We start from the raw sequence: 25529 nt of genomic DNA on the forward strand, positions 1-25529 counted from the left end.
TAAAGCAAGCAAACATCCAACTATTTTTGAACTACAGTAAGAATTAATGGTGTTGTGTTCAGGTGATTTAGTGGTCACATCTGCACCACTTCTTAGGAAAGGTAGTATCAATGGAAAATAGGATTTAAATCAATCCTCTCTGAACTTGCCTGCATATAGCTTCTTTTAAAAAGTAACATTTGAGGGCTATGCTGAAAATAGAATGTTATGGTTACAGTATATATTTACTAGTTTACTTCTAAGGAGAGTCATTTCAGTCATTCCAAAAAATACAGGGATTAATGAGTTTAACTTAAGCAGAACAGATTATATTAAAAGTTTTATTCAGGAGGCAATATACACTTAGCAAATATTTTGTAAACGGGTTATGCCATTCTGGCTTGAAACATGAAACTATAAAAATGTGAAAAATTCTCTTGTACACCATTGTACTTTAATAGAGTTAACATTTTTTGCATTTAAATGTAAAGCATGCTATTATGACAATGCAGTTCTCTGTAAAACAAAAACAGCAGCAACTGCTAACACAAACTAACATGTGACGCACAAACTGTAGGTTGACATTGCAGTAAAGGAAAAAAAGGTTGATGTAAAAAAAGAGCCAAAACAGTTCTTGCATTCAGCTCAGCAAAGAGTTGGCAGTCTTCTCTTCTTTCAAGGCATCCAAGTGGATGTTGCATCTACTGTTCATGCCTTTTATCTAAAGTGTAATTTGTGCTAAAGCTGGAAAATCCCATTTACATGAGGTTTAAAAAGGGTAATATTTTGAAGCCAAATCATTTCCAAATATTTATTATCTAAACAACGTCAAATAATATTTACAATAAATCAGACATATCACCATTTTTTATTCTATGAAGTAAAGAAAACAGGTAACTTCACAAGTCGGAGCGTTTCTTCAGAATAAAGGAAAAGTCTGACAAGATTAAGATGGTCTGGAGAATGGAAACAGAGGAGTCTAAGCTGAGTTCAGTCTTTTGGTTAAGACTCAACAACTTGCATGCTGTTAGGCAAGTGAAAACTGCATGCCTATGTTCTGTAACCTGGACCTGTCAATACTAGGTGGAAACAAGTTAGTCCTTTCGTACTCTTCTTTTACGCACTGCTTTTGCCGGCCCATCACCAGATCCTGTGCTTTCATCTGCTTCTTTCATCTGCAGGGGGTGGGGATGGGGAGAGAGATGCAATCATCTTTCCAAAATATAATATAGTTCATATTCTCTATCCAAACAATGTCTAAACTGTTGAATCCACTGGAGTTAAGCACAATTAAGCTGACTGATTTCAGTGGCTTAAGGGAACTTAATTTTGCTCAGATTCAGGCCCATGTTTGCTTCTCAGAGTACTTAATTTTTAGCTTTTATGTTTGTTCTTTCTTCACATAATAAAATGGGAATATGAACACTTGAGTTTATGGATGCAGTTTCTCTTACAACTTAACACCTATATTCCTAAACCTCAGTTTCTTGAAATCAACCAGATTGCGGGGGAAGTTGAAGCTTGCCTCCCAAACTCAATACTATGTATCTGCATGAAAACCTTTCCAAATTGATTTATCTGCTGAGGAACTCCTACTTGGTGATCCTAGAATGCTTGCACATAAATGCCTTGTGAGGCTAGCTATGGATGCTGGAGTTCATGTTTGAAGCCACGGCCTCAACCCAATTTCTGACCTGATAGAATATGCCATATAGAGATGGTGATCTCCAAATAAGATCAATAGCAAACTGCTTGTATTAAAAAAAATAAATCAAAATTATGAGACTATGACAATTATACAAATACCCAGCAAAACAATTTAGGATGCCTTAAATACAAGGGAAAATATTTGAATTTCAGCACTGAAGTGACAAGATCTCACAAGCCAGAACAATTCTATATTCCACTGTATTATTGTTTTATGTTTATTTCAACAATTTATATACTGCTTAACACAGTTTAAAAAACCCAATTAAAATTATCAGTGAAATCAGAAAAGTCTAATTTAAATGCCTGCTTAAATAAATTCAAAGTCTTCACCTAGTGCCTGAAGTTCAACAGGGAAGGGGTTTGTGATCTCAGTTGGGAAGGAGTTCCACAAGATTGGAAATAAAATGCCCTGTATTAGTACCATGGGGAAAAGTTGCCATTGTACCCCATGTTTTGACACAGCTGCAACATGGAATAATCTTTGTATATTATCTCATTCTTGGAAACCTCACCTCATCTTCTTCAGAGCCAGATTTATTTGATTTATTAACTTCTTCCTCCTGACTTCCTTCACCACCTTCATTTTCTTCCTCATAATCCTCTTCATCTTCACCACCTTCATATTCTAAGACACAAGTCAGTTATTCAGTTTAGCTCTCTAAAGGCTAAAATTCAGCAATGGCACAGAAGACCATACAGGTTGGATAAACCCTTAACAATAAGAAACCACAGGGTCTGTGTTGGTGAAGCATGTCAACAATGGAGCTGCACAGCGCTGCAAATTGTATATCCATAATGGGCAAGTTATTGGAATAGATCAATGTGAATTCTTAACAAGCACCTAAATATCTCTCTCATTTTCATGAAGACGTAGGAAAAATGTTGAGTTTAAATTACAATACATTTTCAAATTAAGAATGTTATTGGGTAACATTCTGAATTAACAAAATAATAACAGTAACATTCAGAAAAGCATACAAACACCTTTCCAGCAACATCCAATGGTAGTAGCATATATTCAGAGCACACCCATAACCACTGAAATAGACATTGATTTCAATGGGTCTACTCTGAGTATGACTGATGTCATCTATCACCCTTTAGTAAATATTTAGGGATAAATCTTTGTATTGTTGTGGGTTGAAACCCAGTTCTCTCAAGTTGTTCTTGCTGAAATGTCTTACTATTTCTATCCCCCACCATTTCCACCTATAGCAAATAGAAAAAATGGATTTCAATTAGGAAAAAACCCTAACCCTAATCATAATTTAATGTAGTGAAAGAAAAAGAGTATCTCCAAAATATGTAGAAGTTCAACATCTTACTTTCTTTATACAAGATGCTAGAAATTCCAGCATAAAATTTACAAAGTGATCCAATCATTAAAAGGGAGACAGAAGACAGACCAAATAATCTGTATTCAAGAGTTCCACTCCCATGTTCCCAACACCATGCTCTGTGCATTCACAATTCCATACATGGGATGCAAAGAGGTCACAGGAAAGCAAACAAAGAATATTTGAGGTTCTGCTTCAGCAGCAAGGTTTCCTTTGCTTGGAACCAGGGGTAGGTACCTGTCATTCATTGCAAAGCCCTCAGTGGAAATACTCAATTAGTGTCTTAGATGCTGAGAAATATTTAGTCACTAAGATGAAAATCAACATTTATTTTTTACTGAGGATTCTAAAGTAGGTTGTATTAGGCATTTTTCAAAATGGGAAGCTAGGGTACAAATGTAACAAAGACAAAAGAAAGAGATTGTATCAGCCCCAGCCAGCATGGCCAATGTTCAGGGATGATGGGAACAGCAGTCCAGCAACACCTGTCTGACTGGCAATTTCCTACCCCAATGCAGTTGTTGACATATTATTTAGCTGACCAATTTAAATATAGGTATGACAAATTGCTATTAAGAGAACAAACTATCATTCTGTAATTTGTAAGTAAGATAAGCAAAGAATTAAACATTTTTTAAAAAATCAAACAAAGAGCTAAAATACTCACAATTATGAAAATAAATTGTGTCATATGATTAGGGAGAAAAAACACAGAATATTCAATTCCAAGAGTCTGGAATGCAGGAAAGAACTAACTAACTAAGAAAGCAGTTAGCTACAAGACACAACTACACAATTTTGATCTTGCTGAAACAAAAATACACTTATCTTGAGTGCTGTAAAGTATAGACAGCAATTTCAGGCAGCAAAACAAAGTGCTATGAACTGCATTGTTTTTGTTTTTTTCATTCAGCTACCATTTTTCAGCATTGATCACTACAGTTTTTTAAATAGGCTAAAATCCCTTACCGTCTTCACCACCATTTTCATTTGGTTTTTCTAGGTCTTCATCTTTCCTTTGTACCTCTTGTTCCAGTCCTCCTTTTGTAAGTGGCTTGGCTATATCAGTTTTTTTGTAGTCCATATCGTCATCTATTTTCTAAAATAGAAAGACAATCATGCAAAAAAAGCTGATAGCGCCCCCTTTTTTTAACATCCACCCACCATTGAGGCAAGCCTCAGAACTTCATCTTCCCTCTCACCCCAATGGATTTTTTGAGTGAAAAAGTATTTGGATAGAAAGCGCATTAAGCATCATGCAAAAAATGAGGATATCCGATTAGTTTCTCCTGTACCTTGGATGGCCAGCAGAATAGTACACCCAATCCTATAGGTAGTGCTAATGTCAAGATGTAAATAACCCAAAGCCATGGACGTTCTTCCGCAGCAGTCACCAGCTGACTAAACATACCAGGCTGGATGGAAGAAAAGAAAACACACATTATAGAGCTTGCCAAGTCTTGCCATAAGGTATTTTTCCGAAACAGCATGAAGGAAACAGCAACCAAGGAAGGAAACTAACAGGTGAGGGGACATAGAGAAAAGAAGCTGTTCAGGGCCCTAGAGATCTGCAAACAGCCCTGAGTAACTACACTGCACTAAGAGCCTTAGCTGGAAGTAGCCAAACTGAATGTCATATGACTACCGTAAAACAGACCCGCAAACACAGTCAAGGGACCTAACAGAGGGAACACCACACAAGGCAGATAATGGAGCATGTGAGCAGGTTTCTAGCATGGGCATCTGCACAATTCTATCATGTACTTTTATTAAGTTATTGGGGGTTTTACATTTTTCATACAAACAGTAAATTAAACCATAAAATATTCACAACCATTAAGTGTTAAGCTATGACATTATGACTCGACTTGAAAATTAAGAGTTTTAGGGCTTTCTTTTCTATATTTGACCCTGCCAAAATCCACTATTATGGTTGAAAAGACCCCTTTAAAGTTCTGGCTGGAAATAGAAATAATGACTGATTGCAAAACTACTTTAGTTTAACTGGGGGGGGGGGTTATTGATACAGTGGTACCTTCTGTTAAGAACTTGATTCATTCTAGAGGTTCGTTCTTAACCTGAAACTGTTCTTAACTTGAAGCACAACTTTAGCTAATGGGGCCTCCTGCTGCTGCCACGCCGCCACCACACAATTTCTGTTCTTATCCTGAAGCAAAGTTCTTAACCCGAGGTACTATTTCTGGGTCAGCGGAGTCTGTAACCTGAAGCGTCTGTAACCCGAGGTACCACTGTATTGTTCTAAAAATGTGGCCTATCACAAACATTGTAGTATATTACCATGAGATAAAAAAGAAAAAAATTCCAAATGCCTATATTGTCAGGGATGGGGAACCAATGACCCTCCAGATTTTGGGACTGCAACTCCCGTCATTCCTGACCACCTCCCATTCTTGTTGGAGGTGATGGGACAAGAGTCCAATAACATTGGGGGGGGGGCATAGTCCTCTCTTGCCTGAAATCACAGTTGCAAGTTTGCATTATGAGTGTCAGCTCCTGTGTCAACATAAAATCAACTTGGAAAAGAATGAAGGTAACATTTACATCCAGGGTCCAATGGTTCCCTGCAGTTCTTTGTAGGTTATATTTTGTACCAAAGGAAAAACAGAAGTGGTATAACCACACAATATGCTATTGGAAGTGATACAATGACATGGATTGATGATACAATGACATGGATTGAAACAACATGGTAGTGTTTTTCCTACTCTATTTGGGTAAGTTCCTGGGGACAGAATGGACACCAGTTAGTTTGGGAATTTCATTTTCCTTTACTTTCAATAGGAGTGAATTGGTCCACTAATATTTTAATAAGTTAAATATAATTTAATGAATTGAGAAGGAGGTAAAGAGGTGAAACACCCTGGGACAACTGAACCCATAACCGTTAATAATTTCATTGCATATGAGGTCATTCTGGCTTGTTAAAAATATTTACAAGTATTTCAAACACCTTCAGGTTCACAACAATCCTAATATAGGAAGGATAATACAAAAGCTTTTTTTGCAACACTGTGTATTTGGGCACAACAAAATATAGTAAATTCTTACTTCATTAGCACTTGCAACCAATTTTTTAAAGCCCCATCCATCCGCTGCCCATCGATCAGCAACTTCCTTTTCTGAGCAGATGATGAAGTTATCAAAGTAAATATCAGATGTCATAGACCAAAGCTCTAAGCCAACAGCACCAACAGGAGTCATTTGAAAAGGATGAGAATCTTCAAAATAATCAGGATTAGGGATTTTTTGTGGACTCCATATTCCCTGTAAGAGATAAAATAAAAACATGCCGCATTAAAATAGACATTTAATATTAAATAGGCCAGCAAGGCAGGTTGATTCAGTTCTGAAAAATAATTGAAATTTCTTAAATATACCACATCTGTTAAAAACAGGTGACACAGTTAAAAGATTGTGGTCTTCTAAGTGCATAGGGCACTTCCACAGCACGCTTGCTTCCACTGCCATTGGTCATTCGAGTCACTGACTTTAGTTTACAGTTTAAGAAAGGAAAGTATTTCCAGCATCTCTTAAAAAAACAACCCTGTTAAGTCTGATTAATGGATAGAGAAAAAACTAAATTAAACCCTATTTATACTTATCCAACAAAAATCAGTAAGATGAAAAGAATGAATTATTTCATTAATGCACATGACATTCTGAAGGATCTGAAACTACCTAATAAGTATTACCTGATAATTAGGATTCTCTATCATAGGTGGTTTCCATTTTCCTTTATAATTTGGATTGCTCATCATGGGGCGTACCCATGCTCCACAGCCTGGTGCAGTCTCACACTTTGGATTAGGAATCTGTGGAGCTTCCCATTCACCATCCATCTCTTCATCCCTGTACAAATGATCAACACATCTGTTCAAACTCCTCCTGTAAATTAGTGTATTTTATTCCTATCACCAAACTACTTCTAGTAGCTTAGAAGAAAAAGCATCTCCTAGATTTCAACGTAACAAACATTCTTTGAAAAATGTGGATACAGAATAGCAAAACAATCCCTTATATTTTCAGATAGCTTGAAATGTGGTTCCAAGTACAGTGCCAAAGAAAATGCGCTCCTTTCTTGTGGATCTACATCTTGCACCAGTCTAGGTCCTGAAAATCAAATGTCATTTCCTAACTGCCAAAAGCTTCAGCTTTTAAGACACTCATCAACACATTTATTAACCTCCCCAATTACATATGGAGGGTAGGACCCAAACCAATGGATTAAAGTTACAAGAAAGGAAATTCCAATTAAACATCAGGATGGAAGTTCTGATGGTAAGAGCTGTTCAGCAGTGGAAGCAGGTGAAATCTATACCTAGTCCCAGATTATCTGTCTAAGAAAAAACTGTGGTCCATGTGAAAATAAATGACAGTAAGAGCTGTTTGAGAGTGGAACAGATTCCCATGAGAGGTGAAGGTTTTTAAGAAGAGGTTGGATGGCCATCTGCCACAGATGTTTTAGTTGAGATTCCTGCATTGCAGGGGGTGGACTAGATCACCCTCAGGATCCCTTCCAACTCTGCAATTCTATGGCTTCTGAACACTCAAACCAGATGTTTCAAACATACTTTTGAGATCCAGGCCTTGAAGTTGCAGACTAGAATTAGCCTCTAATTAGCACACAGTCTAGTGAAACAGCACATACTGGTTAGGTTAGGGACAACTGTTTGATGTATCAATATTAACATTTTAACACATTCAGTGTTAAAAAAATTCTATCCCACCTTTGTTTAGTCTTCAAGTCAGCTTACATATTATTATTTAATTTTGAAAATTTAAAAACAGTGCAAAGATATAAAACTACTTAATAAACCAAAGCACAGGAGAACAAAACAGCTAATCAAGTCGTAAATAAGAATATCTAGACCTATCAGTCTAATTTGCTACAGAAATCAGAGCCTGTCTAAAGTTTTGCCACAAGCAGAGAAATCTTACCAATCTTCTGGTTTTTCTGCATTAGGATCTGGAATGTATTCTGGTTCATCATCAAGCCAACCTTCAGGTTTAACAGCATCATGATCTTCTATTTTGGGAGGCTCATCTTCATTCCTTTAAAGTACAGACCAACTTTACCAGGAGATGGACAAAATACAGTATGATAGATAAAGCCCTAGTAAAGTTCTTCCCAAGCATAAACTAAAGGGTACATTATTTCAGAGACAAAACCTGTCTATGCTTTTGAAAACTTCAAAATAAAAAGGTAGTTAGGTGCAACGTGACAAAACTAATTCAAATTTACAATACAGAAATATTTTGGAGGTTTCCCTTCTACTTTATGAATGACTCCCCATCAGAATTAGTATTTCAGCTACCAACTTAGCAACTCAAATATCAATTACATAAAGTCAAAATCAAACCCAAGAAAATTTGCATACCATGTACTTGGTAATAGGAGGGAAAGGGCAAGAGAACAGTGTAGGTTTTCTTTACCAGTCATCTGGCTTGACAGCCTCAGGATCAGGAATTTTAGCTCTCTCATCCCAGTCCTCAGGCTTCTTATCATTGGGATCTTCTATTTCTTTTGGGGGATTCACAGGTGGAACCATATCCTCCAGGAGACTTCCCTTGCCAACCACTGCCTGGTCAATTAGCACTTCAAAAGTGTCATCAGGTTTCAGCACTAAAATATAATAAAATACACATATAATGAAGGTAACATCTGGAGAGCTACATGTTTCTCATCTGTGTACTGCTGGAACCTCTCACAAAATTAACTTCATTTTAAAAGGAATTTCAGTCACTCGAAACTAAACCGTCATCGTATTTGAAGTGAATAACATAGAGAGTTCTTCTGATGTTTTAATATAGGATATAGCTAAAAGTTTTCCCCAAAAGTAGAAGTGAGACGGACTGGAATAGAAGAACTAGAGAAAATGGGATGGCTGTGTGAAGGTAAGCAGTAGGCAGGATTCAATACGCCATGCCTAGATGCCCCTTTTGCTCTTTATGTCAGGAATAGGGGGATGGCACATATGGAGTCTCAAAAAAAATGCACCATGCCAGCCACCTACATGGATAAATTTCTACAGGGCAGTTCTGCATGGAAAAGCACTGTTTGTTGGAGAGGACACAGCTTTTATAACACATGCACAGGAATTAATGTTACAAAAAGTCACCATACCACAATTATGCTGTTGACAGCTTGAACGTACATGCAAGTAGCTGAACTGGTTTCGCCTATTTAACAAGCAGTAATTCTGGCAACATGTCAAGAGTAAAATTCTGGCTAATTAGCAACCTTAACTGCCACTCGGATTACTGTTCATATGCATTTGCTTCATGCTTCTTTTCCAAACCCAACGGAAGTACAAATTAGTTACAGGACATGGCCATGTGGCTTAATTGTGGGAGAGGGCGAAAGCCTTCTGTAGGAGTGGGTAAGAAGTTGATTCATTCTAAATGAAAATGAATGCGTTGGACCCTAGAACATGCAGGACTTCCTTTGTGGTTGATACCTTGATGCAAGTTTAGAATTAAAATAAAAAATATGAAGGCTGGCACTTAAACAAGAGCATTCTTGGTTGTATATGGATCTCATTTACAAGTCTGTAATAGGCACTTAATTGGTAAGATATGACAATTCAACTGATTAATGTCCTATCCATATTTAAAAATAATTTTTACATGGTTAGAGTAAGTTATCAATTCTGCTTTAATAGCAGAATAAACCTCACTGCTTTCATGACTAAACCAAACTACTGTTAGTATAATGGTTTTAGAAATATCTTCCAATTTCAGCTCCCTTATAGCAGTTCCCTGATTTGAACTGCTATAAGACTAGTTCCATTATCCAAATCTGCCCCACTATGCCATGTGACACCCCCTACTTACACCATATGGGGTTCCCAGAAACGACACCTTAAAAGCATCTTTAAAATATGGATATATATAACTGGATTTGTAAAATGTTTTCAGTTCTTATTTTTCTAAACAACTTAAAACTTTAAGAATACCAAGAGTATATAGATGAGTCTTCCTGTCAGTGAAGATTTTTTTCAAGTCTACATCAGGGCGTTTAGCATGTTTTTCTTCATAGTCTCCAGTTTTAGGATGTTTATGTCTGAAGATAAAATGTAGTTTGTAATCTTCACCACATTTATCTGGCCCAAACATAATTGTGTAAGATGTTCTATCATGGAAGTATTCCTGTAGGATGAAAATGAACACTGTTCTTAGTTTATATAGCAAAAAAGTTTAGCACTCCATTACTTTGGCACTTGGCATGCAGTTTGATTATTTCCTACTTTGCCATAAATTACTACATATGACATGGAAGAAATATTGCTCTCAGTTATAAACCATGCCTTAGTTCCCTCACAGAACAATATGGAAAAGTATGCACAACCAACTAACCAACCAATATTCAGGATTAGATCAAAAGCACTAAACTGGTTTCAGACTATCCAGCATAAAGACAAGCCTTGTATCTCTAAGGTCCTTCTGCAGTTTTCAAGTGAAGTTTGGTATTTTATTCTCCCTCTAAGTTACCATCTCTGACAGCAGAGGGAAATAAATAGATGTTTAAATAGCTAATATGCTACACACCAATATGTGTAAATGAGCTCCAAAGCCATTTTAAAGTAGAGAAACACATGATTTTGAAAACAGGGTGGAGAAGGGAAGATGTCAAGTTCCATAATTTTGAGCAGGAGAAGATTTAAGCACTCTTCCATCTCTACTACTTTACTCTTAAGGTACACTTTTCCCAAAGCTTCTTCCAATTTAAAATAATGGTATTGAGGCTCAGTTTGTGTACAGTACATTAGCCTCTGAACTATATCTGTTATGTACGTGGAAGTAACTTTTCATACCAGAGGTTATTCTGCTTTAATTCTCAGAATTATATCTTAGACCTCAGTCCGTTTTCTAGACCTGAATGGTTCCCAGAGACAGGCTGCCATTAATGACAGTGGTCATGCAGTGAGGACAAGAGGAAAACATTCCAGTGGGGGCAGGGGAGATTTGCTTTACTTACTTATTAAACTAGTAAACACCCTCCTCTGATTTGACTAATAGTATGCCTCAAAATCACTGGAACTTCCAAATATAATTAACACTGCAACCTTAGGTAGCACATTAAAATAATGTCATCTTATTGAAACACCACTACAATATTTATTATTAGATAGTCATGGAGATGTTGCTTCAATACTTGGGGCACAATGAGGCAGAACTTTTTCCATTCCATTCGCTACATAGGAGTTTCCTGCCGCCATCCTCATCCCTTCATCAGCAGCCCTATTGCAAGCAAGGAATTTTGCTTGCAGAACCGCTCTGACATACATAAGGGAACAACTGGGTCTGCTCCTAAAGCTTTAGAACTAGCCATTCAAGCAGCAAGTTTAATACAGCATGAACTCTAATCATTCTGGAACCGCAAGTCCAATTTTTTTCTTGCTCACCAAGGAAAAATTTGAATAACCCAAATCTTCACTAGGCTTGAATGATTATAAATAAGACAAACATAAGCTGTGGTTTTTTCATTTAAAAAAGTTTTTATTAAAGACTTTCTTGTGTTACAAAAACAAGGAAATGATAATACGTGAGTGGGTTTTTTTTTGAAAAAGAATACGTTGCTGCATTTTCAGTCACTAAACAAATTACTTTCTCTCTCTACTAATGCTGTTCTAGACCAAGATTAGTGTATGACTGGAGAGATCCAAGTTCAAAACCACACTTAGGGCTCATCCACACTTATGCTTGTCTTGCCACTTTTCCCCAGGAAAAGATTTTTTGGCAGATGGTCATTGTTGTCTCTCAGCCTATCCTAGCTCACACTGTTGTTGCAAGGGGGGAAAAATGAGGGCAGTAGAACCAAGTAAGCTGTCTTGAGCTCCTTGGGGGAAAGGCAGTTTAAATGCAGTAAAGTAGCCCAACATGTACCTTATTGCCTTTTTTGGTGACAGGCAAGAACCTATTTATTTTTCCAGGCTTTTAAGAAACAAGTTTAGATGATCTTGCTGCTTTTGTGACAGTTGCATTTTAAGTTTGCTAAGCGTTCTTTTATATATACAATGGTACCTCAGGTTACAAACTTAATTCGTTCCGGAGGTCCGTTCTTGACCCAAAACTGGTCTTAACCTGACGCACGCTTTTGCTAATGGGGTATCCCACTGCCACTGCACAGCATGATTTCCGTTCTCATCCTGAGGCAAAGTTCTCAACCTGAAGTACTACTTCCAGGTTAGCGGAGTTTGTAACCTGAAGCATTTGTAACACGAGGTACCACTGTATTTCAATTTCAGGCCTCATCCACACTTCCTTTTGTGCTATGCTTTCTAGGCACAGGTCTGGGATTTCTAGGTCCATCTCTGGGTGGTTTTTTGTTTTGGTCCCACTGCTTTCATGGGAAAACCTGCTGTTTACAGCTGAATCAGAACAAACAGCAACCCAGAGAAATCCCAACTGCCATTTGTTTCAATTCAGTGGTTAACAGTGAGTTTTCCTGGTGAAGGCCATGTGACAAAATAATCCCCATGGACGTGGACCTAGAAATCCTGGACCTGCGCCCAGAAAAAGCAGAACAAAAGGACGTGTGGATGAGCCCATAGTCCACATTGTAATTTGTTCTAGGAATAGGGTTGTTGAGCAGTATAAAAATACTGATACACAGTCAATATTCCAACAAAAGAAATTTATGAAGATGACCCATTAATAGCAGACCAGGTTAATTCACTGAGTGCACATATATGTGTGAACTACTGAATAAAGTGGTATCTCTGGATATGAACTTAATTGGTTCCGGAGGTCCGTTCATAACTGGAAACCATTCATAACATGAGGCTCGCTTTTGCTAATGGCACCTCCTGCTGCGTGCGCGCCGCCGGAGCACGACTTCTGCTCGCATCCTGGGGCAAAGTTCACAACAAGGAGACCTACTTCCAGGTTAGCGGAGCGTGTAACCCGATGCATTCACAAGGGGGACGGTACATAACACAAGGTACCACTGTATTAGGCACGTCACTTACAAAGATTAAAATATACCTAACCTATTATTTATGAGCTGGGTATCTTATACCTTAGGAAATCATAGACATACAGTTGTATAGTTGGAAGGGACCCCAAGGGTCATCTATGTCCAACTCCCTGCAATGCAGGAATCTCAACTAGATCATACATGATAGATGGCCATCCAACTGCTGCTTAAAATCTCCAACACTTCTTGTGGGAGTTTGCTCCACTGCTGAACAGTCACTTTCTGTCACTTTTTTTTTTAAACGAACAATACTTTTTTCTCAGACAGATAATCTGGGACTAGGTACAGATATTACCTGTTTCCTTATAAATATTGGGACATATCCAAGCAACAGCTGGTATAAGAACCCAAAGATTTAGGCACTCTCCTTCCCAACACTGAAACATGTCTGATCATACCTCTCTCTCCCAATTACTACATACCAGATTCAAGTCATCAGTTTTGGAAAGAAGTTTAACATATGCACCACCACAATCAATGCCATCTTGAAAATTCACTTCATACCTGCACAACAGAAACACAAGAATAGTCTTCTGGAGACAAGTACTAATTAAAAGTTCACTTAGCTACTAGATTTCAGATACTTCAGCCACTGTGTGCAAAATTCTTAGTTGCTCCTCCCCAGTTGTTCCTATGGCTGAGCAATTTTAGTTTTGAAAGTTTGAGAAGCAATTGCTATTATGCTTAAATACTAGGAACTGGGAACCCATGGACTTACAGATGTTGTTGGATTACAACTCTTATCGTCCCCAACCACTGACCATGCTGGCTGGGTTTGATAGGAGTTGGAAAGGCAACCTCTGGAGGGGCAAAGATTCCACATTCCCTTTTTCTACAAATCAGAATCCTGATCTTTTTTTAAAAAAAAAATCACTTTGCAAACCATCGAAGTATGGATATACTTACTGAATAATCAGTGGTTTACTATCAAAAATAAACGGCTGTGTTAGCATAGCCGATATCGCATGATGCTTTGCTACTGATTTCAGCACCAGTCCTCTGTCACCAGGCACTGTGTTTTCCTTTAAAGGTTCTATTTCCCATCTTCCTAAAAGAAATACAGCAAGAGAAGTACAAACAAAACCACAATTATGGTGTGGTACAAGGTATTCCTATGAATTTAGTCCAACTCATTATTACTAGTTATACTGAGTGCTCTGTAGTGTGGATTATTAGAAAAACATTTGCGTGGGATTAACTGTGTACAAACTGCACCGGAATATCTGAGGGAAGAGTTCAGTGAAAGATCACATGCTTTGCATATGAGATTCTAGGTTCATTCCCTGGCACCTCCAAGCAGGGCTCGAAAAGACTCTTGTCTTAAACTCTTAGAATAGATAATACTGAGCTAGTTGGACCAATGATCTGACTCAATATAAAGTGATTCCTGTATTTCTTCCCATTACATAGTCAACCACCATTACTATTCCATCCCTACATCATAGCTATCATTAAAAGCTCTTAATAAAAGGAAACAAATATAGTTTGGAACTATGATAGTAACTCAAACCATGGCAATTGATTCACCATGATGAATGCTCCATATCTTTTGATTGCTCAAAGTCATTAAAAGAAGAAGAGGAAGAAGAAATGAGGATTACGGATATTTTAGGAATTCCTAATCCTTTCTTCCACTTGCTAGCATCTAGACACACAGTTCTTACAGCCTTCATGCTGCTGACTGATTACTTTTCAAAGGATGGCATGCATATTTTTTCTGTAGCATCATTCTTGTGTAGTCTTGCAAAACATTTATTAAGCTACCAATAGAAAAACTATCTACCATACCTTTTTTGTTTTCAATCTAAGCCCTGGTCTGCCATATGAGCTATGTTAACACTGAGGTAAGGAATTAATGTACACCTAAAATGTCACTATGTGTTCTATGTTCTAATGCTTAGATCAGGGGTGAGGAACTTGTGGCCCTCGAAATACTGTTGGACTACAACACCCACAATCCCCTACCACTGGCTATACGGTCTGCAGTCTGACAACATCTGAAGGCCCCTAGGTTTCCCATCTCTAGCTTACAGCAATGGAAAAAAATTCTTTATGCTTCTGGTCAAAAGTAAGTGTCATCTAAAAATATATAGATGCTAATAGCTACATGAAATGAGATATTCTGAAAAGCATCTGTGCGCTTTTTCAGTCTGATAGTTTGAAATATTAAATGGAAAAGATAATATATTTACTAAAAATAGAAAACTCTGAAAGCAGAAATGAGAAAATCAAAGAGAATTTATACCAGTCACTCACGTATCAAAACAGAAAGCTTTAGTCTTACCATCGTATTTAGCAATATCTTCATCTGTATCCTCTTTTTTGGTTTGAGACAGAACCCACCTGTTAAGACAGAAGTATGACCAGCTCATACGAAGTTTCTGTAGTGCAAAGGGTTTGCTTAATTGCTAATTAGTTTAATGTTTCAGTTAAATAGTATGCCAATTTTGAGTAAGGGTGTCACTGGGATTTTGAGTAGAGCTGACACTTGATAAAAGAAATTTTAGGCCTGGCTTACAAATTCAGCAGAATGAGGCAATAGGATCCTAAGGCAATAAAAGCTTTGTATCACTTCAGACTGGAGGTGGGGAAGGATCCCATTTCTAAATGCTCCTTCATGTAAAAGATTGCTTGCAAGTAAGAAAACTAGCATGTCAGAGAAGGACGAACCTTCCAGCTACCTTTGTCTACTCCTCTCCCTCAACTGATCTCTGCTAGTGGCCATTCTATCTGGTTAGAGCAGAGAGATGAGAAAGCAGGGCCCATTCAACTGGCACAGCTGAGAGACCAGCTGCCTTTTGGCTTCTCTTCTCCCTGAACTATTTCCATTCAAGCTAGTCATTATCATAACTTGGCAACCTCAAGAAGTGAATTTCTAGTTTTCTTCTTAACTCCCATATTTTATGTCACTTCTTTTAGATTTAAGACTGCTGGGGAAAGGACAGTCTCATTTTCTGCAAAGATAGAATGCATCTAAGAAGGCTCCCTCTTTCCACTTATTTGTAAATGTTTGGATTAAAATAGTTAATTTTTAAAATCCAATTTGGGACACTTTTTTATTAGTTTGCAAATGGATTTACCAATTTAATAAATTTATCTACTAATACTGCAATCCTAATTTACTCTTTGAAAAGTTTTGTCTTTAAGTAAAAGTATTTACTAAAATTGAACATTTATTTCTCTTTTCAGGAAGTAATAACAGTTAACAGTTTAAATCAAATATGACATACTATACTAAGGAGTTTATCATATTTCTATAAGTAGTATTTAGTATCACCTCCCAGCAGATTAAAACACCAGCCCAAATAATGAAATCTGAATAGGTATTCCTACATGCAACCAATTACAACAAGCTAAGCTTTCCAGCTTTTGTCTTTAATTAATCATACTGCATGGACTTAATGCTTCCTTTGAAATATTCTTACCCAGACAGCACTGCATCATCAAAAGTTTCAGCAAAATACACTTCTCCAGTAGGCTCTGGCGTCTTGTATTCAACCTACCAAATATTTATAAAAATACATTCAAAATCTGAATAGTCACATTAAAGTAAAATGCACTGAGTTTTAAATCAATTAAATATTTTTATATTTATTGAATTAATTGAAAATAACTAACCCATGTGTTATAGACTGAGTTTTAATAATCAGCTAAACCCATAAGATGCACAAAACAAACAAGAAGGTTTTGAGTGTCCAAGAGTTGCTAAATTCTGATCTGCAGAAGCAAAACTTCTGATGTACAATAGCTTGTGGAATTAAGTCTTTCAAAAGCAGGTGTGTGCTAATAATACGTCAATCTGAAAAACTGTTCTGCAAATTTGCATCCAAAAGTTACTACCTAATAAACTGTTTTACTCATCTATATTTAGCTCATAAAATGGGCTTAAAAGTAAAGGTAAAGGACCCCTGACAGTTAAGTCCAGTCGCGAATGAATCTGGGGTTGCGGGGCTCATCTCGCTTTACTGGCCAAGGGAGCCGATGTTTGTCTGCAGACAGTTTTTTCGGGTCATGTGGCCAGCATGGCTAAACTGCTCCTGGTGAAACCAGAGCAGCGCACGGAAACACTGTTTACCTTCCCACAGGAGTGGTACCTATTTATCTACTTGCACTTTGACGTGCTTTCGAACTACTAGGTTGGCAGGAGCTGGGACCGAGCAATGGGAGCTCACCCACCGACCTTCCACTCAGCCACCCTAGACTCAGTGGTTTAGACCGCAACACCACCCATGTCCCCAAATAGGCTTATAAATAATAAAAAAGCAGACTGGCACAAAATTTCAGGCTAGAAAACACAGCAGATTGGCATCAAAGGAGTGGATTCGCCACCAGTCTGCAGGATTTTTATGCTAGATGAGTAGGACCCACATCCTGCAAGGAACCCACATTGGGCTATCAGAAGAGAGATAAAATGCTCCATACCTCTGCCAGAAACAAATTTGGCTTCTATGCTTGGTAGGAAGAAAGTGCCTTCCTCCATATACAGCCCAGCAATGCAGTGAAGCGCAAGAGAAAGGGCCAAGAGTTTTGTCCCTCCTCTGGCAGTCTGCTTATTCACTTAAGTACAATTCCTATTTGTCTTTGGAGACCACATCAGTGATTAAAAACAAGGCAGCATTATACAATAGATATAAGCACATTTTACATTAAACTTTCTTCAAATGCATCAATGAGCTTATGGATTCTTCACTCAGAATGGTTAAGGAATGCAGTTAATGCGTTAATTCTCATGAGTCAGCAAAGATTATTCATTCCCCACAATGCACCTTGTGACTTCTTATCTGTAAAACTGCCAGACTTCAGAACTCATAGAACTCTATTGGTTGCAGAACTTTGCATGGACTTGGTTGTGGACTGTATCACAGCAAGCACTTTGAAGCAAAGAACCCTCTCTGGGATCAGAGAGAAAAGACTACTTGTAACATCTGTAAATAGTTTGTGTATGTATAGTGGTGAATGCTGGTGTTGGCCTAGTAAAGACAGCTCTGCTAAACGTGTTTTCTGTGGTGAGCTTAATCACTTAACTAAGTTTCCACAGCACATACACCCCAAACCCCAACAATAACCAAGTTTCTGAATACTATAAATATTATGAACTATGACTATTGAAAATTAAGAGCCAGAGAGAGTATAAACAAAGAGGAAGTCTCTAGAGAAAGCTCCCCCCCTACCCCTATGTGAAGGGCACCACACCACACTATGGATTATGCAATGCATGAGCAGCTATACTGTATTCGTTTTCTCCAGAACTCATGCTCAAGTACAAAAAAAATGACAGATTGGATGTGGCTTCTCCTCAAAAGTGGAAATGACTTTATGAGCTTCATCACTTTTATCAGCAAGCCCTGCCCACATGGTGCTATTCATATCAGTGTGAATGAGCAGGTTTTCCATTTCAGATCTCCAAAACTCACCAAGAGCTTTTTTGCTTCTCAACAAAAGAAGCAAAAAATGATAATGTCTTCTTTAAGATGGAATCTTACCTCTAGAGATGAGCTGCCTTTTTCAACATTAGTATCCTCTGAATTCTTGTCAAAACCTTCTACTTCAACTTCTGAATCTTCAGATTCTGCACTTACTGAACTTAACAGCAAGACACTGAAACACAGCCAATCCCACTGGAATTGCATCCTGGCTACCTGTAAAAGAGAAATGTAAATGGCAAAAGATTTATACGATCTGAGAAGCCAGAGTAAAAATTGCAAAGACATTCATTCTGTCATTTCTACTAGTCAACTATCCACTAAATGAAATTAATATAAATGGTAAAATGGAAGGCAGCTTGCTCATAACAGCTGGAATAGAACTGCAAATACGGAAGAAAAAGAATTCAAAGCCACAAGCTGGTGTTAAAAACAGACTAAGGCAGTTGAACTTCAGTAATGATCATTTGAATCACACCGATTCCAGTAGAACTAAGGCTGCAGTTCTAACACTTGTAGTAGGAGAAAGAGCCATTGAATTCAACAGAACTTACTTCTTATTATTTGATGTATACAAATATACTGCTCACATGCCAAAATGGCTTCTAAGCACGTCAAAAGTATAAAATCAATTATAAAATATATACACATAATTAAAATACACAATAAAACAATTTTATCCAAACATCAAAAACAACTATAATTAAAAGATACAAGTAAACAACTTGTAGGCAACTCCCTGTTTGTGTGTGTTTGGCACGCGTGCAACCGACACACATGCCATTTTCAGCCCTGGAAAAGGGTGGAACAGGGCGGGCTTATGCATGCCCCACCAATGTGTGTGATATCCCGAAACACAGCCACTGTACAAACAGGAATCTGCCTGTAGCTAAAAAGTGTAACAATTAGAGCAATTATTGTATTCGGCAAGGAAGGTGTTCAAAAACTGGGACCAACAGTGAAAAAGCCCAGTTCCATGCTACCACTGGCCAATAATTATCATCTCATGGCAAAACTAACTGGATTTAATTTCCTCTCTAGGCAGTAGAAGGAAGGATTTTTTTCAGCTCACTAGTCTAGAGTTGTTTAGGGGTTTATATGCAAGAAGCAGGATCTTGACACTCATTCAGTAGAGTAGACATGATTAGAATTATGCTACAAACACAACCTTCTTAGACTGGATCCAGCCCAATGTTTGCTGTAGCATTCCCAGTATATTGGTTTACATTTCTTCTTCAGAAACAATACCATTTTACAAGTTTATTTCACTTACTTATTGGAACAACAATCCATCAAAATGATACAACATATGGCATACTAATATAGTATTTCTATTTGAGCACCTTCGTCTCCTTTTTTGGTTTTTAATCTCTCTGGTGCTGCCTCTTTCTTTGCATGGAAAAAAATTGCTCTCTAGCTTTGGGCATAGCATAACAATCGTATCCTTCAAAGATCCATGTTATATGCATAGGCCACAAATGCATATCAAGCCCAGCCCATACATGTCAGAACAGTGTAATCACTAACGTGCATCACTTGCACAAAAATACGGAAGCCAAAGAAAGAGCTAGATGCAACAAATAACTTTTTGTAGCTTTTAATTCAGACATTGGCAGAAATAGATTTGCTTGCTAGTTACTTCCTGGCATTTTAGAAAAAAACTTCAACATTTTGGTCTGGTAAAGACATAGCTGGGAAGATTAAAGCAAAGCAAGGCTTATAGCAGCCTTGGGAAGTATCTATGTATGATTGATGAACTGGTTAGCAATTGCAAGCTAAAAATATGCAAAGACCATTAAAAATAGTCTAGCAGCTCAGGAGAAGAACTCTTAAGTTGTCGTAACTGTGAACCATGGAAGATTATATGTATCTATGAAAATGTTTTATACTCCACCTTTCAATATTATTGCTCCCAGGGTGGCAAACAATAATCAGGTAAGATAAATAAAACATAATTAAACCAACAATAAAAATCAGCAAGGGAGTAGAAGAAAAATCAAAAGCAGCAGAATAAAAGCTAAAAGCTTAGTCACATTTTTCAAAGGTCTGCAGGGAGCAGGGTATGTATTTGCACAGTTATGAAAAAACATTCCAGGACAAGGCATTCAAGAGTCAAGCACCACCACAAAAAAGAACTCCTCCTAACCATTCACTGGCCTCACTTGTGAGAATGGGGACATCTAAAGAAATGCCACCTAAGATATCTTTGTGTGCAACAGTTCACACTGAAGAAGGCATCCCTTCCTCAATGTGCCACCCACATTGGTCTGCTATTATTATTATTATTATTATTATTATTATTACTGGAGGTGCCAGCATGGGCTGAATTCAGGGTGAACACAACTTAGGGGGGTATTCAAGTAAGTAGAATCACTGAAATTAGTGTACTTAAGTCAGTCATGTCCATTAACTTCAGTGAATCTACAGCCCTCCTGTGGCGCAATGTGTCAGCACAGCTGGCTGTTAACCAGAAGGTTGGTGGGTCAAACCCACCCAGGGATGGCTGTGGGCAGAATTACTGCATTGTAGGGGTTTGACTAGATGACCCTTCGGGTCCCTTCCAACTCTAGGATTCCATTATTCTATACTCCAAGCAGGACTAGTGTTGAATATTATTACCCTTAATTGCTTGGGTAAGAATCCAATAACAGAATAACAAGCAAATGGAAATGGATTAACCCAGCACGAGGGCAGTTGAGACTACTTCAACTGTCAGATTTTGCTTTCCATTAAGGATGACAGAAGTGCCAAAGTGCCAAATGAAAGAAATGGGATGCAATCAACTGGGGGGGGGGGAATCTTACTCAAAACTTAACTGAAACCAACATGGCACTGACAAGAGAGAAGCCTCCCTGTTCATTTTCAGTGGGGCTTGCCAGGAGAGTTTCCCAAAGGATTGGACCCACTTTTCACTAGAACCCCACTGGATCAGACTATCTTGCACACAATTAGGTCTCCCACAGTGGCTAACCTGATACCAAAGGAAGCCCACAAGGATAGGCATGCAATGGCCCTCTCCCACTGTCCTACCCAGGACTGATATTCAGAAGAATGGTGCTTCTGACCCGGGAGGTAGTTTAGCATGCCTGAGAATACCATTTGGACTTTTGTCTAATTCAAGCATCAGAATGCCTTGGGAAAGTCCTAATCAATATTAAAACCCAAATTCATACTCCAAGGTCAAGTTTTCAGAATCCCCTGACATTTTTCATAACTGCTATTTTTGTGTGGCTCTATGCTGTAATTTTTTAGTGGGACGCGGGTGGCACTGTGGGTAAAACCTCAGCGCCTAGGACTTGCCGATCGCATGGTCAGCGGTTCGAATCCCCGTGGTAGGGTGCACTCCCATCGTTCGGTCCCAGCGCCTGCCAACCTAGCAGTTCGAAAGCACCTTCGGGTGCAAGTAGATAAATAGGGACCGCTTACCAGCGGGAAGGTAAACGGCGTTCCGTGTGCTGTGCTGGCTCGCCAGATGCAGCTTGTCACGCTAGCCACGTGACCTGGAAGTGTCTGCGGACAGCGCTGGCCCTCGGCCTATAGAGTGAGATGAGCGCACAACCCTAGAGTCTGGCAAGACTGGCCCGTATGGGCAGGGGTACCTTTACCTTTTTATGCTGTAGTTTTACAAAAACCTAGGATAACTACTATAGTGATACCTGATCAGTATGCCAGATCTTCATAAATAAAAAGGGTATCCTGCAACAAAATAGCAGCGTGGAACATTCCTGTTCACAATTCCAGCTAGCCAACCATGCCTTCTTCCCATATACTATATTTTGTTTCCCCTCTTCTATGGTCAGCAAACATTTCATGCTCACTGAGCATGGTCAGTCCTCATTGGGCTCATTTTTGGATTTCTCTTAAGTATTTTCCTTAAGGCTTTTTGTACTTCTGCAAATCTTGGGGCTTCCCCAAGTCTGCCAATAATTCATTGTACAAGTGATGCTCTTTGGGCTCCTCCAGATGACCTGTTTAGTCACTATTCACCACGATTTGATTGTACAAAGCTTATACATGTTTTCTCTATATTTGGTCTTTATTGAGCATTCATTCTTATTTGTTTACAAGATTTGTCATAAGTCAATGAGCATTCATCCCAATTTGCTTGCAGGGTGCTGTTGACACATCTTCCAAATAAATAATTCATTCATCTCACACTTTACGTTCCTAACTGTAAAAACTTCTTCTTTTTTAGTGCATTTGCTGCAGTATCGTGACAGCATTTTAATCCACTTCAATTGCACCAACCTAAAAATATGGGATGTGCTTGAATTCTTCCTGCAAAATACTGACAGTTGGGAGGCACACTCTGGCTACACAAGAACAGACTGTCCAAAGAACAGAGTTCACCATCAGTAAATATATGGTGTGTGTATATATATATTCCTACCCTTCCAGAAAGGAGCTAAGGAAGACACGTCACAATATTTCTGAGATATATGGGTTAGGCTAGCAGCGTGTGACTGGGCCAAGGTCATAGAGTGAGCTTCTTGAGGAGTCATTTAAACCCTGGTCCCAGTCCAACACAAAAAACAATGCAACATTCTGGCTCCAAACCAACACTGACCCACCACAGGCTAAATCGTCACAGTGCATCTCTCCAGTGCCCCAAAGCAGGTCTGCCATCTGTGGGACCTGCTGCCACCATTTGTTTAGGATCCACCGTTTGTTTAGGACTTCTTGGCTGCTTGATGATACCAAACAAACAAGTAGAAATGAGGCGCTGAAGCTACAATTAGCAACAATTTCACCCGCTTCAGGCAGGTAATTATGGAGACCTCGGGTCGTCCTGGCTGCGAAGCCTCCGCTGATGCTGCTGTTGCAGCAGCAGCAAGCAGCTGCCTCCGCCGCCACCCGGGCGTCCTTCTCCTCGGCTACCAAAGGCTTAATTGGTGTTGATCACTGCGTCTCCCCCCAGAGGGCCCGTCCCCAACGGAGGCAGCGCTGCCGCCGGGAGAAGGGGCGACTCCGCACCGCTCTGCGGCCATGGGGCTGACGGGGATGCGAGACGAGGCCGAGCGGAAAGATGCCTCCTCCTCCTCCCACCTCTCTCCCCGCGAAAGAGAGCGCAGCCGGCTCGCGCCGAAGCCTCGCAGCCTTCAAACGCCAACGGCAGAATAACGGCTGAGCCCGAAGGCGGAGGGATGGGGGGGGGGGAGAAGGATGGAGGAAGGCGCTTCTCCGAAGGGCTTTCTAAGGAAACCCGCACCCGCCCTCCCGCCGCTCGCGGGGCCCTCGGCAACGCGCGGAACCGTGCGCAGGTCGCCCGCCCCCCACCTACGACCCCCTGGAAAGGCCACGCAGCCGTTACCGTCCGCGAAGCACGGTCCCGTCAGAATCTCTCCCCAGCAAAAAGCCCGGCCGCCTGCCAGAGCGCATCACCTCAACTGCCGCGCGCGCATGCGCCGCTCGCCCCGAACCAGAAGGCATCGAAGAAGCAGGTGCTTCGACGCGCGACGCGCCGCCGCCGCCACCGCGACCAATCGCGAGTCGGCGCTCGGATGGTTCGAAGCCAATCGCGGCGGAGGGTTTCATTCCCGGCAGCGCTAACCGAGAGCGGATCAGCTCGCCGCTCTTTGCTTAGAGAACGCAACACGTGCGGCCTCCTCCAATCACAGCTCTCGTCATTCCCCTGGTTTAGTGAAGGGTCCTGATGAAGCGCCTGCTCTGTGCCAATCGCAGCTCTTGCTAGAAAGAGCTGGTGTCTCTTGACACGTGTGATGTAGTGAAAGATCAGCGTGGGAACGCATCATGCTAGGGCAGTTTTCAGAGAGAGTCTTATTATTATATGCCTGCTAATATCTGCCTATTATTATATGTCTACTGTAGCAAAACAACAAAGAATTTTGGGACACCTTAAAGGCTAACATATATTATGTCATACCTGGACTGTTCATCTGTTCTGTCAGCCTACCTGTGTTAACACTACTGCCAACACGTCCTTGTCAATTGTCACTGTAAGTCTTTTGCTTTTATATAACTTATTACCTACCTGTTTTTTTGCATATTCTCTCCATGTCTTGTCCTCCCTTCCCTGCCCTAAACTGTAAGTACTGTACTGTATATACTGTATTTTTCGCTCTATAAGACGCACCAGACCACAAGACGCACCTAGTTTTTGGAGGAGGAAAACAAGGAAAAAAATATTCTGAATCCCAGAAGCCAGAACAGCAAGAGGGATCGCTGCGCAGTGAAAGCAGCGATCCCTCTTGCTGTTCTGGCTTCTGGGATAGCTGTGCAGCCTGCATTTGCTCCATAAGATGCATACACATTTCTCCTTACTTTTTAGGAGGGAAAAAGTGAGTCTTATAGAGCAAAAAATACGGTACTCCATGCACCTGATGGATTCTGATTTGATGTACCAGTAGCGTGTTGCAGCCATTTAAAACACATGGCTTCCCTGAAAGAATAATTGGAACTGTATTTTGTTAAGGGTGTTGTAAATTTTGACTTGTGAGGGGGAAAGTATAGTTCTCAGGATTCTCGGGGGGGGGGGAGCCATGTGCTTTAAATACTGTAAATGGTGTGGATGTGGCACATCTATACTCAAAGCCAGCCCAGTTGAATTCAGTGAGACTTGCTACCAGGTAACTGGGATTGAGAGCGCAGCCTTGGTGTTTTAATGTGCCAAAAGCCTTTTCATTGTTTTTGCTTGCTGCTGCAGTCTGCATTAATCCTTTTTAGTGGGATAAATTAGAACAAAAGACTGAAATTGGTTTTTAGTTACCTACCAGTAGCTTATTTTGCACTGATCAAGCCTTAGTTCTTTAATCATGGCATTAGTAAGAATATATTATAGAATTAATATCATATGATAATCTATCAGAACCACATGCATACTGTACTTATATAAGACTGCTTCCTGATACCCCCATGCCTATAAATGTTTTGTTATGAGTGTGTTTTATATACCAAAATGTAAATAAAAGTGCATTCAAACCAATTTATTAAACTATTGGCATCTAAAATTGCTCCATGGGAAAAAATATTTGCTCCTGGATTTTGAAATCTTTTAGTGGACCAGCTCACATTGTTATATTATTATACCTGCATTGTGAAACCAAGAACAAGAATGTAGCA

The 25529-nt window shown here is 39.4% G+C and overlaps 1 protein-coding gene across 3 annotated transcripts; it reads right to left on the reverse strand.

The window, feature by feature from the left end:
* Nucleotides 1-306: 306 nt before the first annotated feature.
* CLGN (calmegin) lies at nucleotides 307-24280 on the reverse strand. Of its 3 annotated transcripts, XM_083457333.1 has the most exons (16): nucleotides 23017-23060; nucleotides 22106-22145; nucleotides 18510-18665; nucleotides 16452-16525; nucleotides 15311-15369; nucleotides 13933-14074; nucleotides 13449-13530; nucleotides 10004-10196; nucleotides 8481-8670; nucleotides 7986-8099; nucleotides 6740-6896; nucleotides 6096-6311; nucleotides 4322-4441; nucleotides 3996-4125; nucleotides 2202-2314; nucleotides 307-1154 (listed from the first exon to the last, which is right to left on the reverse strand). In XM_083457333.1, exons 1-16 carry the CDS (start codon nucleotides 23043-23045, stop codon nucleotides 1074-1076), a joined length of 1896 nt encoding a protein of 631 aa, XP_083313459.1. In that variant the 5' UTR covers nucleotides 23046-23060; the 3' UTR covers nucleotides 307-1073. The 3 variants fall into 3 exon arrangements, with proteins under 3 accessions (XP_083313459.1, XP_083313460.1, XP_083313458.1); XM_083457334.1 differs by lacking the exons at nucleotides 22106-22145; nucleotides 23017-23060 and adding an exon at nucleotides 23761-24280; XM_083457332.1 differs by lacking the exons at nucleotides 22106-22145; nucleotides 23017-23060 and adding an exon at nucleotides 23832-24042.
* Between the last annotated feature and the right edge of the window lie 1249 nt (nucleotides 24281-25529).

Source organism: Podarcis tiliguerta, assembly GCF_965153285.1.
Source record: "Podarcis tiliguerta genome assembly, chromosome: 9".
Taxonomy (NCBI): Eukaryota; Metazoa; Chordata; class Lepidosauria; order Squamata; family Lacertidae; genus Podarcis; species Podarcis tiliguerta.

Excerpts from the sequence above, each read along its gene's own strand:
- CLGN (XM_083457332.1), bottom strand. The coding sequence starts at position 23,984 with ATGAAACCCTCCGCCGCGATTGGCTTCGAACCATCCGAGCGCCGACTC. Across the intron at positions 8,100-8,480 it reads GCTGTCAAGCCAGATGACTG|GAATGAAGATGAGCCTCCCA; the intron begins GTAAAGAAAACC and ends TGTACTTTAAAG. Across the intron at positions 6,897-7,985 it reads GCAGAAAAACCAGAAGATTG|GGATGAAGAGATGGATGGTG; the intron begins GTAAGATTTCTC and ends TCATTTGTACAG.